General features: G+C 53.5%; 1 protein-coding gene across 1 annotated transcript; it reads left to right on the top strand.

The window, feature by feature from the left end:
• Positions 1-1176: 1176 nt before the first annotated feature.
• Positions 1177-16803, top strand: LOC102383829 (E3 ubiquitin-protein ligase TRIM39-like). Its single transcript, XM_006035674.3, has 8 exons — positions 1177-1429; positions 5186-5615; positions 6536-6622; positions 8859-9089; positions 9586-9608; positions 9866-9981; positions 10527-10559; positions 12852-16803. The coding sequence occupies exons 1-8, from the start codon at positions 1296-1298 to the stop codon at positions 13361-13363; spliced, it is 1566 nt and encodes a 521-aa protein (XP_006035736.2). The 5' UTR covers positions 1177-1295; the 3' UTR covers positions 13364-16803.
• The last annotated feature ends 1110 nt before the right edge of the window (positions 16804-17913 follow it).

The raw sequence follows: 17913 nt of genomic DNA, 5'->3' as shown, positions 1-17913 counted from the left end.
CACAATGCTGTGCTTTTTATTGCTTGCACTCGATTCGCCTTTAGTCATAATCTGCACTGCACCGGCGCAGGTCAGGCTCTTTGAGAAGTTGGCCCCTCCAGAGGTCACGTCCAGTCCAACCCCTGCCGAAGGCAGGATCAGCCCTGTCCAAACCATGGATGACGGGAAAGAAACAGCAGACCTCATCTGGTGGAGAGGGGTCTGGCATAGACTTTTTCAGGAGTAGAGGAGGGCAGCGAGTGGGGGTACAGGTATAGGGGTGCTTGCGCGGTGCGAACTGTGTAACGGGTTTTCAGTGTGCGTTGAGCTGCCAAGTGAACTGCAAGGGTCACTTGGCAGTGTTGGAGGTGGAGTTGTATATATATACACATATATATATATATATATATGTGTATATATATATATATATATATATATAAAAATATTTTTGCAAAAGAAAACAACCCATCAGCTACTGCTAAGCGCTCTGTAGTATTCCACAGGTAATAAGATGCCTCTTCCCTCTTAAATGACCTCACGCTGTTGCATAGCTAGTGTCTGCCTTTCAGCTGCCCTTTACTTGGCTTGTAGCTGCTTCTGCTCGCTTATCTTTGCTGCACAGGGTTACTGCCCCCTTCCATGTCTTTAGGTGTCTCTTTTCATTTAAAAAATCATCACTTTATCTGCTTTAGCTCAGACTGCTTCAGCCCCAGACCTTGTCTGCCATCTCTCCTAGCCATACGGTGGGTGTAATCAAAGATATTAACACCACCTCATCCCACCCTGTGATGCTCATGCCATGCCTGGGACCGGGAGAGGAGCACCACCATTACTGCCCTGCCTTTTATGTGGGGGAAACTGAGGCACAGGGACATGAAAGAACCCATTTCTGTCTCTGTAGCTTCCCACAGGGCCCCGTCTCCATGCCATCCCACACCGCTGTCCCTGGTTGTGACGAGGGAGAGCTGCGAAACGCTGCTCGCCCTGCTGCATTACATATACTACACAATGAACTGGTTGATCGTGCAATAAAGTTCGACCGGCCACACTTGCCAAGTAATTATCACAGGATAAAAATGGCTCTCCAGCTATAAAAAGAACCAACCAGCTATAAAGTGCTTGAAAAGGTGTAATAACGCTACAGCTTGTTTCTATCCAGCGTTCACCGGACGGTGTAGCAGGGCTGTGAGGTATCCAGACGGCTTTTCCCGTAGGGCCACTGTCAGAGTGGGTGGAAGCATCTATCAAGCTTGAAGCCTCCAGCAAAGACCAGCAGCTGGTGTGAAACCGTGGACGGCTCCTCTCAGCTGAAGCCAATGAATACTAGAGCCCCAGGGCCTCCAAGGCTGTCTAGCCCCTGTCCGGAGGAGCAGGAAGCCAGGCTGGTTTATCCCAGTTTACCCCACGTGGAGCTCTGGGCCCGGGGCGCAGGAACTGCAGGCCTACCTGGGTGAGTACCAGCAGCAGGCACGTCTGAGCCCTTTGGAAGTGGAAAGGGGTGCACCCTGGGGCAGTGCTGGTCCAGGTGGGAGGGGGCTCGGTAGTCCAACAGGATGCAGGACCCTCCTTACCATCCCCTCGTGGATGTAGCTACCGCTCCTGGCTCTCCCAAGCCCTGGGGTAGTGAGCTGGGGAGAGCCCCTCCATCCCACGAGATGCTCACACCTGTAAGGCATGTGCAGACCCGACCCCCACCCCAGTGCATGCCTGTACAAAGCTGGACCCCTGAGAGGTGTCACCCCCCACTCTGCTCCCTCCACTCACTTTAGTTATAGGCAGTAGTTTCATTTGCAGACCTGGACCCCAAGCCTTGCTGAAGGCAGGGGCAGAGGGATACAGCCCCCGCTTGTCTCCCCAGGGCCTTCAAGGGCAGGCAGAGGATAAATCCTCAGCTGTCCTCTTTGTTCATGGACAGAGGGCTGCTGCAAGGACTCTTGACCTTGTCCTTCCTGTCCCCCCCTCCACTTAGCCTCCCTCCTACAGCATCCCAGGGACATGTGCAAGCAGCAGGCGAGGGACACCTTGTTCCTGGAGGGGTGGGGGAAGAAGCCAGCTGCTGGACAAAGAAGATGAAAGCTCCTCCCTTGCTGCCCTCTGCACCTGCTTTCCTCAGCCCTTCCTCGCTGCCCGGGGGGCAGAGGGTGCCCGTGCCCAGGTCCGAACACTGCTCAGAAGGGGAAGATGTGGATTCAAACCCCCTCTGGCTATGCGGGGGGGCTTGAACCTGTGTCTCCCACTCCCTGCACAGATGCCCTAACCACTAGGCAGTTGTCTGGGGAGGTGAGGCACCTGCCTGTGTTGAACAGGCATTAGCGGTGTTTTTCCTGCAGCTCAAGCTTGTGGGGGGACTTGGGCAGAACTGAGACACTTCCCAGGGGTGGGTCATGCTGCCAACAGGGTATAAGCGGAGGCAGACAGCTTGGTGGAGCTCTTATGAGTTTGCTCATGTGGCCACACGAGAGAGGCATGAGGAACACAACCATCCTGGCAGCCCCTGGCGAACTTTTAGTATTGGGCCTCCCTTTGCCAGAGATGATGATGATGATATAATAAAAATTACCATTTTCAGGCCCCATTTTGGTCCAGGTCCCAGGCAGCCACCTTGTTCACCCATGCCTGTGTCCAGCCCTGCATCCCAGGGTGGCTGGTTGTTGCTCAGGGCGCATTAGGACAGCATGTAGTGATGCAGACCCCAAAGGCTGCCAAGGGGCCTTTTAGCGGTGGATTAGGATGTGGCCCTTTGGGCGAGGGTGCACGATCCGTTCAAGTGAGTGAACAGGGGCAGGGATGTACCAGGGAGCAGCTCGGGTGTTGTAGCTGTTCATGCACCAGCCACATGCGCAACGGCAAGGGAAAACTGAACCAGTGTCATTGAGCCCTGTTGCATCCAGGGGGAAGCTGTCCCCCATTTGTTTTCACCTGCCGCAGTGTAATTATGGACGCAGGAACGACTACCTGGCAGCAGCTGCTTTGCACTAAATCCCTGTCCCCGCTAACTCGCTTCAGTTTGCTTGTCTGTACCCCTGGGCTCTCTGCCTCTCAGTCTGGGAGAGCAGGGGAGCTTTGCCCTGGCATGCGGGGGAGTTTGGGGAACAAAATCTCCGACAGCGCTCCAGTATTGTGGGACTGGGCTTGCTAGGCAGTCAGGAAAGGGCTGGCTGCCCCCTTCTTTGCACTGTTTGGTTGGGAATTAAAACTATTTTAATTTTAGATAGTGTTTGCTAGAGCCTGAAACCCACTGGAGCAGGTGGTTTCGGTGGAGGAGTTCTTGGTTCAGGCCGTGCTGGCACTATCATCTTCTGAGCAGAGCCAAGAGGTCTCAAGTGTGCTGAGAGCTTGATTCCCCTGCGTGCTCCGCGCATACATGGCAAGGGCAGTCCAGGCAGCAGCGGAGACAACCGAAGGCTGGTATTTTGCAGGCAGCACCTGGGGCACAGAGGGGTGCCAGCATCCATCCAAAGGGGTGTCAGCAGCTCTGGGGCACGTACCAGACTGGCTGTAGACTAGCCATGGCAGCACCGATCTCACCAAAGGGGTGAGCAGCTGGGCTTCACCTGCACTGAACTGAGCGAGCTCCAAATGCAGCCACAGGGATGACTGCAGTGACCGCAGGACTGATGTGATTTGCCCAGCAACCATAACTGGGTCTCTCTGGGCCCGTTTCACCCTGCCCCATCGCGCTGGTGGAACAGAGGCCTCCGACTCCTCCGTCCTGTCCCTCCGCTTCCTGCTCCAGCACTTGCGACCATGCTCGGTGCTGTAGCCTGGCTTCCTCTCTGCTCCACTAACCAGGTCTCATCCCCGACAGCTATCGCTAGACCCTGTCCCAGTGCTCCCGTCTCTTCACATGGGGTGGACTGGACATGGGGGGAGAGTTTTTTGTGGCCAAAACTGTCCATTTGTGAGACATACGTGTGCTAGATTTTGATAGTTTTGACCCATTTGACATTTTCAGGGGATTCAGCTGGTCAGCCCAGCCCAGAGCACCTCACAGGGGGAGCGACCTGGGTGGGTGGCTACAGTTAACTTGGTTGTGGAGTGCTCAGTACGGAGAAGACGCACCTACATGTGCAGTAAATGCTGTTTGGCTTTACTGCACAATACATTTACTACTTGCATCTGCAGGTAGTAAATTTACTGCACATTAGTCTAAATTTAACGTGCAGCAAGTGCCTGCATGTGTAGACAGCGATGCTTTACTGCATAGTAGATTAGTCTACTCCACAGTAAAGCATCTCGTGTAGACGCAGCCAAAAAGTCTGTAACTGCAGCAGCAGAAGCTTCCTTCTAGCAATCGGTGCTGAGCTGTGTGTGGGAAGAGCAGCTCATAATGCAGGCGCGGTGGGAATGCGTGTAGCCTGGAGAAGTTGATGATAAGCTTCATAGTCTCCCTGCCCCCCCAGAATATAGATAAGGAAAGGTGCCACATAAATGAATGCATAACAGTATCGGGCTTTGTACACCACACCTGTTGTGCCCTTGACTTCCTGAGGCCATGGCTCCGATGGGAAGAAACAAAGCAGGGATTCAGAGGCAGCATCCCCCACCCTGCCTACAAGGGGCACGGGCTGTGCGCCAACCAGAGCTAAAAGCCAGCCTGCTTTAATGACAGACAGAAAAGGCAAAGAGCCAGGACGCAGGCTGTTGCAAGGGCCAAGGCTGACAGCCTGTAGCCAAGAGGCAAGCTACAGGAGTCTGGAGATGGGCCAGCAAATCTAAGATGCTGGGCGGTAGCAGAGCAGGGGCTGTAACAAGGACCGGGGCTGAGACAAGGTTTGTAAGCCGGCAGCATGACCTGCACGTCTGGGCTCAAAGCAGGTCTGACCGCGGCGCTCCCCGGCACAGGTCTGAAGGCGTAAGCATGTCCCTACACTCCTATAGGCAACATATAAAGGCACTTAGGCACCTGGGATGGGTGAGGGGCCTGAATATCTTTGAGGATCAGGAGCTGAGTGCCTAAATCGCAGCTAAAACTAGGACTAAGGCACCTAATCCACTTGGACTCCTCTGCAGATTGTACGGCAGGCCCTTTGTGGGTTTAACAGAGGCTGACGGGCTGGTGTTTCCTGCCCAAAGCACCAGCGCTGACGGTGGGGAATGACTCACTGTGTCAGCAGCGCACTGTGCAGGAGGGAGGGCGTTGCAGGCTGCTGGCAATCCCCTGCCTGAGCACTCGAAAGTGAAACTCTCTGTTTCCCTTGCCCAGAAGATCAGCCATGGCTCAGGTTGTTCTGAGCCTGAGCGAGAGTCTCCAGGATGAAGCCACCTGCCCCATTTGCCTGGAGTTTTTCAGGGACCCCGTGATCACAGACTGTAGCCACAACTTCTGCCGGGAGTGCTTTGCTCAGCACTGCAAGGAGTCGGCGAGGAACATCTCCTGTCCGCAGTGCAGGAAGAAAATCCAGCAGAAAAACTTGCGGCCTAACAGGCAGCTGGCCAACATGGTAGAAATCGCCATGAAGCTCAGCCTGGAAGCGGCCAGGAAGGCAAGAGAGATCGTGTGCGAGAAGCACAAGGAGCCTTTGAAGCTCTTCTGCGAACCCGACCAGAGTCCCATCTGCTTGGTGTGCAGGGAGTCCGAGGAGCACAGGGCTCACGCCGCCGTCCCCATAGAGGAGGCTGCCCAACACTACAAGGTAGGAAACCCCCAGGCGCCCTTGAATCCTAAGGGAGCAGGATCAGACCCTGGAGCTGGAAAGCATGGAGTGTGAGGCCATGGAGCATGCAGTGAGGGGAGGCTTGCAGGGTGCAGGGAGGGTGAAAAGAGTAAGGGGTGGGGGGGGGGTCCTACAATCCTTACCCAGGGGAACGGGGACTGGAGGGCCCGGGGTAGACAGTGCACACAGCGCCAACAGCATGGGGCAGAGAATGGGGTCCCTGGCATGGGAAGAGGGGGGAGCTCATGGAGCCACCGACAGGAGAAACTATGGACTGTGGGATGGTGGGAAAGGAGAAATGGGTGAGCTGAGGATGTGCTGGGGCCCTGGCATGGGAGGGGATACAAAACCGGGGGGGATGGGGGTGCACATGAAACCACTGGTGTATGGAAACCTGGCAGGGGAGGAAGGGAGCACGCAGAGCCCCTGGCGCAGGGGGGATTGCAGAGGGTCCTTTCTGATGGGAAGAAGGCCAGCAGCAATGTGACACAGGGGTGGTGCAGGATGCATGCAGCCTCGGCATGGGGAAGAGCTGGGGACCCTGGCAGGGGGGCAAGAGTGTGGGCATGGGGGAAGAGAGCAGGGGGCAGAGACCATCTTGGGCAGAGGGGCGACTGGGGGTCCCTCGAAGGAAGTCGTCATCCCAGGATGAGGTGCAGCACATGGCATCATCTGTCTTGCTGGGGTGGAACTGGGCTGGGAGCTGGAAGCCTTGAGCACGCTCGAGAGGCTATAACAGAAAGGCGGGAGGAATGCAACCATCCCGGGTGTGCTGGCTGCTGCTCAGCGTGCATTAGGGTGGCATGTAGGATGGCCACTTCTGTCCCTCCACCCCATCACCCTGCAAGAGGTGCAGACAGAAGAGGACACCCAGATCTAAGCCCCATGTTCCTTTTCAGGAGAAGCTTCAGAACAGCTTGCATTTCTTGCAACAGGAGAGGAAAGAATTCAACCCCAAAGGAGACGAGAAAAGCAATGAAATGCTGGTAACTGTCTCCCTGTCTGTCCATGTGTCTGTCTTCTGATACAGGGCTGATCACCGCAGTTCCTGAGGGCCTGCTGGTTGTTCACATCCCATTGGGCTGATCCCCGGTGCTGGCAGCCCGTGCGTAGCCTCAGCTGCATTGCTATGAGAGGGGCAAACGCTGCACTTAGCTGGGGCCTGAGCAGACGACGTGGACTGTGTCCACTTATGAGAAATGTGCACCTCTGTCTGGGCCGGCAGGGCTGGCGGGACTATCCATCACGAGTTTTGTTACCTACCCGTTCTAGCTTTAGGAGCAGGCTGTTCCCCAGTGGGTCCCCAGCTTTTCTGAAGAAGCCGGTTATTCCCCCTTTTCCCCTCTTCTCCCACTGCCTCGGGCTCCCTTTCCAATCCCCCCTCAATAGCTGCCATCAGTGCTAGATCAGGCCCCTCGTTTCCCACTCCCCAGCCCCTCTCGCCCACACACATCCACTTTCCATCCCTGCTGCTGCTTCTTGCCTCTCAGAATTTCAATCCAACCTCAAGCCTGCTCATCCTCAGGGCCTTCGGCCTCCGCATTAATACCAAGCTCAGCCTTTAGCCTCCACCACCCCTCACCTCTCACTTGATTTTTCACCCCTGTATCGAGTGCCTTTGCACCAGAATGGCTGCTCACTTGACATTGCCTTCTCAGACAGATCAGATGAAAGTTTTGTAAGTCCTGTGTGTGATCATTGTGCTCAGTGAGTGGTCGTCAACAGCTCCATGTCTGCTTGGGAGGAGGTACCAACTGAGGTCCCCCAAGCACCTATCCAGGGTCTGGCATTGCTTAGCATCTTCATGAATGATTTGGAAGATGAGATTGAGTGCATCCTTAGGAAATTTGCAGGTGACGCCACAATGGGTGGAGTTGCAGACACTCTAGAGGACAGGGCTAGGATACAGATTGACCTGGAAAAAATGGAAAAATGGTTGACAACCAATCAAGAGAAATTCAGCAAGGATGAGTGCAAAGTCCTGCACTTGGGATGACTTTTTAAAAATTTAATTCAAGTGCCAATTCAGTCCCCAATTCAAAGGAGCAAAGCTCATTAACGGTGTCTACAAAAATCCAGGGTTCATAGAACTTCAAATAGACCAGTATCTTGCATCCTAGGAGCTCAGATGCTTCCCATATCCAGACAGGAACTACATGCAAGTCCCAGGACCAGAGTCCTGGGAGTCTGGATGCCCCCAGTCACACTTGATCTTGGCCAAAAAAAATTGCATGCACAAATCCAGGCCAGGGAATGACTGGCCAGGCTGTAGGACTGCAGAGAAGGACGGGGCTCACAGGTAAATGTGAGCCAACAGTGCATTCTTGTTGTAAAAAAAGACCACTAGCACCCTGGGCTGTATGAACAGGAACATCACTTGCAAATCAAGGGAAGTGATTCTTTTACTCTCTTCAGCCGGCGAGGCCTCCCCTGGAGTCCTGTGTCCAGGCTTGGGCCCCGCGTTTCAACAAAGACGTGGAGAAATTAGAAAGGCTCCAACACGAAACAACAACAATTGTTCGAGGCCTGGGAAGCATGACTTCTGGACGTGCTGAACGAACCGGGGTGATTTGGTCTGGAAAAGTTTTCAAATATCCGAAGGGCGAGTATGAAGAGGATGGTGATGAGACTGCCCTCCGAGTCTGCAACTAATGGACAGGACCAGGAGCAACGGTCCTAAATTGTAGCCAGGGAACATTTAGGATGGAGATGAGGAAGAATGCTTTCTCTCCCAGGATGGTTAGGCACTGGAAAAGGACATGGCATCTCCATCCTGTTTAAAAGTAGGTTGAGCAGACACTTGACTGGGAAGGGTTAGTCGGGGACAATCCTGCCTCGAGCAGGAGGCTGGACTAGATGCGACCTCCTGAGCCCAACTTTTGCGTGATTCTTGAATCCCTGCTTCTTCCGGCCTTTCATCTCCAGTGCTGCTTCTGCCCAGCCACTACCTTGCCTCCTTCGGTGGCACTCGCCCTTTGGCCATCTCATCCACGAGCTGTACCACTCCGTCCCCTTCTCCCTGCCGTCTCCTCCCTAGGGCTCAGTTCCTATGAAATCCCCTTCTCCCTCTCTTCCCCCCCAAGATGTTTTTGCCCTGCCTTCCCCACACCAGACCTATTCTTGCACTTCCCCAACTCGGGCAATATTCTCGTGTGCAAAGATCCACGAGAAGCAAAGCAGCTCCTCCAGTATTTTACTAACCCCTAGCCCTGTTCCCGGCAGAGACAGGTGGAGTCCGAGAGGCAGGACGTTTTGTCCGAATTTGAGCAGTTGCACCAGTTTCTGAGCGAGCAGCAGTGCCTTTTCTTGTCGCAGCTGGAAGTGATAGAAAACGAGGTTTTAAAGAGGCAGAATGAGTATGTCACCAGGGTTTCGGAGAAGAAGTCCCTCCTCGCCACTCTGGTCACCGAGGTGGAGAAGAAGTGTGGCCAGCCTGCGATGGAGTTCCTCCAGGTGAGGCTGCGTTATACGTGCCCGCCCCCCGTGCAGGATGGAAAGGGCGTACCGTACCTTTCCTTCCTACCCGGTACCGCAGAATTACTGATTGCTACACTGAAATGTGGAGTTACGCCAGCCTGTGGCATGTATGTCAGCTGAGGCAGTAGTTCTTCCTCTGCGGTGGAGAGCAGTGGCCCACGGGGAAACGTTCTGGAGCTCCAGAAACTACCTCCTGCCCAGTGCATTAATTCCCGTGTCTGTCCGCTGGGAGCCGGTCCACTGACCTTGCAGCAAGGCCCATGGAGGCAGACCCTCTCCCAGCCCAGAATCGGGGCCTGAGTCCCCCTGGGTAATGCCCCCAGAGCAGAGGTGTGTGAACGCAGAGTGACCCGGAGCAGGGAAGGCTCTGGGCTGTGATCCCCAGGTGCACCCAAGGGACTTGCAGGTCCACCGCAGCAGGCCAGTCCCCTTCTTGTGACACACGCTGAGCTCTGCTTTCCTTCCCTTGCAGGATGTTGGCAGCACCCTGAGCAGGTACGTCCTGGGTCCAGCCTCCCATCTCATTCCCGCTTGGAAGCAGCGTTGAAGCCCCAGTCTCCCACCATGCATCAGTGAAGCGGGGGAAGTGGGTTTGCACAGCGAGTATTTATTTGACTTGCTTGTTCTCTGGAGGTGGGGACTAGGCTCAGAGCATCCTAGCCAGTGGGCCTGCTTCGTGGGCAGGCGGGGGGTTTGGGGTTAGACGGCTGTGCACCTGGGTGCGCTCAGCGCGTCTCCGTGTGTCTCCCTAGGTGCGAGGGTGTGAAGGCTCCCACCCCAGAGCCCGTTCCCCCTGAGCTGGAGAAGAAAGTCATCAGCTTCTCTGAAAATCGCATCCTGGTCACGGGCCTGCTGGCCACCTTCAAAGGTCAGACAAAGCGATGCTCGGTGTGCCACCTCTCTCCCTGAGAGCCCGTGTGTCTCCCTCCCTCCCTCCTTCCCTCCCCAGTCTCTGGCTTCTGGTGCTCCACATGCTCTTGTTCATCTCACCCCCTGATCACTAAAGCCCCCCATGGCTGTCACTGGTCCCCAGGTTTCCAGCTCTGCCATCACAACCATTCTTCAGGTCCCAAGTCTCTTCCCAGTACTTCCCCCAACGGAGTGCTCTGCTTCCACTCCGTCATGCTTTTGGCACCTTTGGGCCACCAGCCCCATAAAGGACCCTGGCAAAGGTTGTGTTGGCTGTTGATGGATGAGCAGAAGGAGGGATGCTCAGTCTGGGGTGAGGCTGTGACCGCACAGAGCAGGCTGCTGGGAGGGTGGAGCGGTGCGGGATAGGCACAAAAGATTGTCCCAGATGTTGTCTTCTCTCCACCCTGGCTAAAAACTCACTGTCACACTGAACAGAAGCAATATCATCCTGGGGACTGGCAGACGGGAGGTCTCATCCCTGTCTTTCTTTTCTTCCCATAGAGAATCTGCGAGCCGCGATGGATAAAGAAAGAGGTAAATGTCTGTAGCTGATGGACACAAGTAAGAGGCAGACGCTTTCCTAAGAGGAAGGTGGAAGTGTCTTCTGTCTTTGTGGCAGAGAGGGGGCTGTGCCACAGCCTCTGCCCCCAGGCTTAGATACAGGAGCACTCAGATCATGGGATTTGTTTGGACTTGTTATAATACTGCAGGCCTGGCACTGCCCTGTGTCAGTGCAAAAGGGCTCTCTCTTCCCATCTAACATGTGGCATCCGAGAAGAAACCCAGCAGTATTTGCCCCAAAGCTGCCCTGCCCCCTGCAGAACTTCTCTCCCATGGCATTGGGAGCCAAGTGCTTGGACACATGTGCAGGCCTTATGGCATTATCTTGCAGGTGTAATGGCATTGAACTGGGGCCCCAAAGCAGGGTGAATATCCTCACATGGGCAATGCTTAGGTTGGGATGTTCAAAATCTGAACTGGATGCAAAGAGCCCAGGGAGGGAGAGAGCCACTGCCAGGGTGTTTGGCCCTCCCTCTGCTCTGGAGGAAGAGGCACCTGAACCCAAACAGAGGTTTTCCCCCTCTGGCCTCCACCAGCTGTATGAATCCCTTTAGGGGTGTCGCAGGATGTGGGTTCAGTTTTGTGACCAAGTTAGTGGTTGCTGGATTGAAGGGCTGGGGCCGAGGACAACCGAGTGTCATGAAGCATGTGAAATGGGGGCAAGTGAAATAAAGGGAAAAGGGGCTTTACATGGTGGCAGTCATGACCAGACAGGACCACTTTGGGGCTAGCTGTGAGCTTTGTTGAGACTAACTCTAAGGGCCAAATCCTATTCTCTACCTTGGTGATTCTCAACCAGGGATGCACAAGATCCTTTGGAGGGTGATGTGCAATATTAGCACCGCTGGGTGTGTAAACACCTGCACAATTCACACAATAAACCCAGAGATTTCCAATGGGAATCCAGAGCGTCACAAGCACTCTGCCCTGCTGCGGGCTTGCTGGGCTCTTTGCAGCAGAATCGCTCCAGCATTTTTCCATTGTCAAGAAATGAGTGAAAGCAAAGAGCTGGCATTTTTTCAGGGCTGGGGGTGGGGGGTCTGGAGTCTGACAAGGTTGGGGACCATTGCTTTACCTAGGAGTGCCTCAGTAGACTTAGGCACCTTTATATGATCCTCACCCACCTGCTCAAATCCCTCAAAAAACATGAACTTCCGTACTGTGCTGACACACCACCAGAGCCCTAAAACTTAGTCGTTCCAAGCAAGCTCACCTGCCTTGTGTGTGCACTGTTTTTCAGAGACTTGGGCAGGGTGGATACTCCACATCAGCTCTTCATGGGCACACCAGGATCTGGCCCTCATTATTTTACCACCCGTGACTCCTCAGCATTTACTTTGGCCTCAGAAAACTTCTGCAAACAACAATCCAATTTACACATGGCGTTTCTCTTTTAAGGAAAAAAACCCCACTGCCTAGATTAGCTATTTACCCTTTCTGAGAGCTGCAGTGAGGGTCCACCTACCCTGCACAGCCCAGGTAGAAAGGAGTCCTAGCACAGTTACAGCTTGATGGTGGTCTTGCAGCGCCCTCAGATTCATGTGTTTGGAGCTAGAGGTTTGATTAAGTCCCTCTACCGTGACAGCGAACAGCCCCGAAATTCAGATCTAGGCTGGGATTTTGCACAGCTTCTTCCACAATCCACCCAAGAGGGCCAAGTATGTCTCTAATTACAGAAACCTCTGTCCTCAGTGGTCTTGAGCGTGGTACCATTTGCCGAGCTCTCGCTAGCACAGCTTTTGTCATTCTGGGAATTGCTCCGTGATCCTGTACAAAGAAGCACGTTGCTACGGCCAGTTCCCATCATGACAAAAGCTGAGCTAACTAAGGAACTCGCTGCATCCTGTATCCCTTTCACCAACACGTCAGTGTTGCAGAGGAAATCGGAGATCAGGCCAGCATACATCTGGGCCCCCTCGCTTAGCTGTTACAGGGTAATCAGAAGAATAACAAGGGATCTGGAAATGTTCTGGCATGCTCTCCTGCAAGGCTAAGGGTATTTGCATTAGTGAGGTGAAATCCCACGGCTGTGGAAATCAACTGTAAAACTGCTGTTGATCTTAGCGAGGCTAGGATTTCAGCCAAATCTTATTCCTGACTCAGATCCAGGGAGAGTCTCTCCTGATCTTTGCTGAGATGATGAATATACCTTCTTCCTTACCCCTACCCCCCCCGAAATCTGGAGGAAGATGAATTGGCAGTGTGCTTCTCGGAGACCTTAACATTGTGTTTTCTCTCCTTCCCTTTCTGTGCATCCATCCTTAGCCGACGTCACTCTAGACCCAGACACAGCATATCCCTTCCTTGCGCTGTCGGAGGATGGGAAAAGCATGAGGCTTGGACAGAAGCAGTCGGACATACCTGACAACCCCAAGAGGTTCACTTCTAGCCCCAGCGTCCTGGGCACCGTGGGATTCGCAGCAGGGAGGCACTATTGGGAGGTGGAGGTAGGCGACGGGAACTCCTGGGCTGTGGGGGTTGCCACCGAGTCCGTGAAGAGGAAAGGGCAGCAAGATCTTATAACGGGAGGGATCTGGGCCCTGCGGCGTGGCTGGAACGATCAGTACACAGCTCTCACTTTCCCCCCAACCTTGGTCTCGCTGGAGGAGAAGCCCAGGATGATCAGAGTCCACTTGGACTATGAAGAGGGGCAGGTGACCTTCTACAACGCAGAGAACATGGTGCAAATCTACCAATTCACTGCCACTTTCCATGAGAAAATCTTCCCTTACTTTTGGCTCTGGTCACCCAACTCCCAGCTCCGGCTGCATCCCTAAAGGGTATCACTGTTCTCGGAGCATCTTGCAGAAGTAGTCCTGGACGCTTCATCGGAGCCAGAGAGACGGGGTCTATAGGACTGCGCCCTCGGGGATGCTCTGCATCTGTTTCATGACAAAACACACAAACTCCCTGCCTACCCCTGGATCATCCCCGCCCAGTGCTGCGAAGCCCCTTGAGAGCGCTCCATACTCCACGTTTGAATGGGTAAGGGGAGGGCATCATAGCACTCTGCGGGGGCACAGGAAGGAGGAAAAGCCACCTGAGACACAGGTGGCTTCAGTAAAAGAAGTATGGGAGGAAGTTTTGGGCATAAATACTGAATAGGAACGCCATTCTGAGAGCAGCCTGGTGGCTCGAAGACCTGGGGTTTGGTTGCTGGCTTGAATCGTGACTTGAATTAAGATTGTCCATCTCTGGGGCAGCCGATGTGGCATCTTTCCTAGACCCCAAATTCGTAGCAATTTCGACCGCCCTCTCCTTCCCTGTTTGTGCTTTCCTACTGGCTTGAAGCAGTAACCAATAGTAAACGGTGTTCATATGCTGGTTTCTTCCTCGAAAGCTTTTGAGCAAATCAAGCTAAGTGTTCCTGTGTCCTCACAATGACACGGGTCTGCGACATCCGCCAAGGGGTTGGGCGCCAGTTGGTGCAGCTGTGATGCATCGAGATTTCCGTATGGGTATTTCATGTTAAAGTACCATCTAGCGGCAGGTATGGGGAAGGTCACCGGGAGCCTTGCAGGCTCTGGCTTCCTGCTCCAGAAATTTGGATTTTACCATCGGAAATTCTGCTGCCGTCCTCCTCCGTTTCGGTGCTAAGAGAAGCTTTTCATTTCAGCTGGAAAGCAAACGCCTGTTTCTCTAGCCTCTCATCCCTCTGCTCCTGGGATCTAGGGGCTGTCACCAGGGAGCATTTTGGTGGAAAGCCCTTGGCAGAGCGATGGCAGCATATCAATGCCCCTGGGAGACTGAGTCAGACCTGCAGGGAACGGCCACCAACCCAACATCAGCAGCTCTGGCAAATCCTGGTCACTTGGGAGAAGTCTCTTATTCCAGATGCATTCACAGACCACTTCCATGCCTCTTCCTGCAGCCATGTGAAACCGGTCCCAGGCAAGCTGCCATCGCAGGAGGAAACGGCCCATCCTAAGGCTTTGGCTTGGGGGATGCTGTCCCTATGTAGCACCTTCCTTTTCACCTTTTAAAGACACGCATGCGCGTTCATGTGATAACGGTACTGGAAGGAGGGGAAAGGAATTATCGAGAAGGGAGGGAATTGAACCCATATGTTGTGACAGTTCAGGGAGGAGGTTGAGAAATGCACAAATGCATTTTTCTCTCTTGGAGGCCTGCACATGTCTCGCATGAACAGGGAGGCTACAGAGCCGCACACAGCACCTCTGCCAGGGACCGTGTTTCCTTTCCGCTCGGCAGCTCTTCTCGCAGGCAGGTGAAAGCGTGCCGCAGCACGCCGCTGTGCAAGGATGCTCGGTGGACTGCTCGTTCTGAGGGCTAACGAGAGAGAACAAGTAAACCAGACCTGGGGGGTGCGGGGGGAACTACAAAAAATAAACCAGAGCAGTGAGCTGCAGGCGCCTGGTGACTCGCCAACTGGAAGATGCTAAAGAGCCAATGAGTTAAATATGATCTGCAAAGAGGGGGGGGAAATGAGCTTTTGGCTTTTTTTCCCCTTTGGATGCATAAGAAAGCCATGGAACATTATTTTCACAATATAGGACTGCAGTACTAGTAGGGTTACTATGAGACAAAATAATGAAAACCGAGCAGCTGAGAGGGGAAGAAAGGCTTAATCAGACTATTTTGGATTCTTTTGGGGTTTCTCTGTTAGCCCCAAGCTTTGCTTTTTGCATGTTGCTGCCTTTCTTTTAGCTGTTCATTGCTGATAGATAAGTGGTGTCACATGAAAGCAATAGCCGGGCTCCCCTTGTCCACACGTACACAATGCATGGATTAGGGATCGTGAGCTGCTCTCTGGCTCAGTCAGAACGGCCTCAAATCGTACTCTAAGTCACCAGCTGTGGTGCGGGTACCACCAGTGGTACGCAATCTGCCTGGCAGTGGTACGTGTTGGCAGATTTATTAGAATTATATGACAAAAAAATTGATGGTTGTACTTCAGGCCAAGCTGAAAAAATTGCTGGTGGTACTTAATGCTGTATCATTTTAAACTGCGGTTTGGGAACCGCTTCTCCAAGGAGGTTTCTGCCTGGGGTTGGGATAGTGTCCCAAGGGACATTTGGAGGGTGGTCAAGATTGCTGAGCCTTCCTTGGCACAGGGGCTATCTATCCATTACCCTCCAACCTTGTATATTGGGCTCTCAGCTCTGCGATAAAGAAGTGTTACTTAGCGCCTGTTTAAGTCAAACACCTGGAAAACAATAGGGAGAAAAAGGTTTAGGGATGAATGATTCAGCCACCTCAATCATAACCTTTCAAATGCAAACTGAAGAAATCCCTGCCAAGGTGCTTATTCTAGTTCTCTAGGAATACAAGGCTAACTATCCCCAGCATTTCTTAGGTTAAAAAAAATCTAGAAAAACAAAATAGGAGATAAATTTAAGGTCTAATCCTACTCAAAGGTGACTTTTTGGCTGAATGGAGCCCCACTGAACCCCAGTGCGGAAGAGTCCCAAGAGTGCCGCCCCGTTGCTTTCCATTCATGTTCGCACTGATCCTTTCGTCTACAGCAACGGTTCCCAAACTCTGACGGGTTGCACACCACCAATTTAAAACGATACAACCTTACGTGCCACTAGCAAATTTTTCAGTTCAACCTTAAGTACCGCCAGGAAAGTTTTGTCATATAAAGTAATTGTAATAAATCAGTTAATGCGTACCACTGACAGGTTGTGGTGGTACGCCTACCGCTGATCTACAGCCTTACTGGAGCGGAGGGGTCAGAGCAGCATTTCCCAATCCCACGGTCCTAACCAGTGGAATACACAAGGGGCCTGTCATTGAGGGTGTGATTGGTGCCTTTGTGTGATTGCTGTCTTCTAACACTCAAGATCTGTCTGCAGCATTGACCTAAACATCCTGCTCAGTGACACAAGGATGTGCAGTGGTCTTTCTCTAGACTGTGCACGGACTTTTTTAAAAGTGCACGCACACGTACACACACAACATTGATAATGAAACCCGTGACGCTTCCCGCTGCGGCCGCCTGGGACTGACATTTTGTGCAACGCCTTTTTATATTGAGCTATCAGCCACCTTATACCAAAGCCTTCACACAAAAGTAGGTGCCGCATCCAAAGCAGACGACTCTCATTGATCTTGCAAAGCTCTCACTTGGATCAGAAATGACAGGAAGGGTGTCGAAGGGAGGGAAGAGTGGGGATCATGGGATTGGGGGTGGGGGGGGTTGGCTTTGTCATCAGTATGTGTGATTTGTGAAATAAAGTACATCTTTTCCATCCCCAAATCGGGGTATAAACTTTTCTTCTGTCGTGTATAGTGATAATGTAACTGCTTGGGGCTTGTGTTGGACACCAATAGGGCCAGGAAGGAATTCTTCTCCCTTTCTATTACTGGATTCTGGTTTTCTTTTGTTTTGTCTTCCTCTGATGCGCTGGGTGCGGGTCACAGCTACGGCTGGCGATGCTGACTGGCCAGTATATAGGAAGCCCAGAGGCTCCTAGATCGAGGGTCCTGGACGCTCATCCCCTCGGGGGTCGCGCCAATCTCCAAATCTGGGGTCAGGAAATAAGTTTTCCTCAAGTCAAACTGTCAAAGGCTGCGAGGGGGTTTTGCTTTCCCACAGAGCATGGCTGGCTGGCCTTTTCTCTGATCATGAGCAGACACTAGCCCAGTCCTTGCCTGGCATTGCAGCGACAGGGCGCCGTGTTTCTCACGCCACGTTGTAGGGTGTCGCTCATCCCCACCACCCCGCGGGGCAGCAAGGTGCCTGGCAGCAGAGATGCAAGGCAGCTAGGGTGGTTTGCTGTCTTCATCCCATGCCTCCAGGAGCTGGGGCTTGACAGGAAAGCACGGAGCACTGAGAGGCTGGTGCTAAGCTAGCGAGGCCGGCCTGGACACTGCGGGAATGGCTGCCATGTGTGCACCTCATGGCTGTGTGAGGCTGGACCAGGACCTGGGGGCTAAGCTGGGTCTCTAGAGCAGCCTCATGCCCCACAATGAAACTGGGTGAAGGGACTTGCGGACTACAAGTCCCAGCATGCAATGCGCCCGGCGGCCCAGCTTCCCCTTTTGGGCCAAGAGGAGCATTGCATGCTGGGACTTCCGGTCTTGTTGGCGCATGCGCCAGCATGGGGTTGCATGCTGTTGGCTTGCCCACGAGGAAACCCTCCGACGAGCCCATCGGGCAAGCTTAGTGGTCGGTTCTGCTGTCAAACAACCCTGGGGGAGGGAGGAGACAGGGCTAGGCTCGTTTCCATTGGCCGCACACGAGCCTCCTTGTCTGTTCTATTGGTCAGCACTGCGGAGGCCTGTTAACCTCTCAGGGACAGGCTTGGGCGGGGCTCACGGGGGATTGGCCGCCGGCAAGGCGAAGCGCCGCATGCTATTG

This window comes from Alligator sinensis, unplaced genomic scaffold (assembly GCF_000455745.1).
Source record: "Alligator sinensis unplaced genomic scaffold, ASM45574v1 scaffold1296_1, whole genome shotgun sequence".
In the NCBI taxonomy this organism is placed as follows: domain Eukaryota; kingdom Metazoa; phylum Chordata; order Crocodylia; family Alligatoridae; genus Alligator; species Alligator sinensis.
This window is presented reverse-complemented; position numbering and strand designations above follow the sequence as displayed.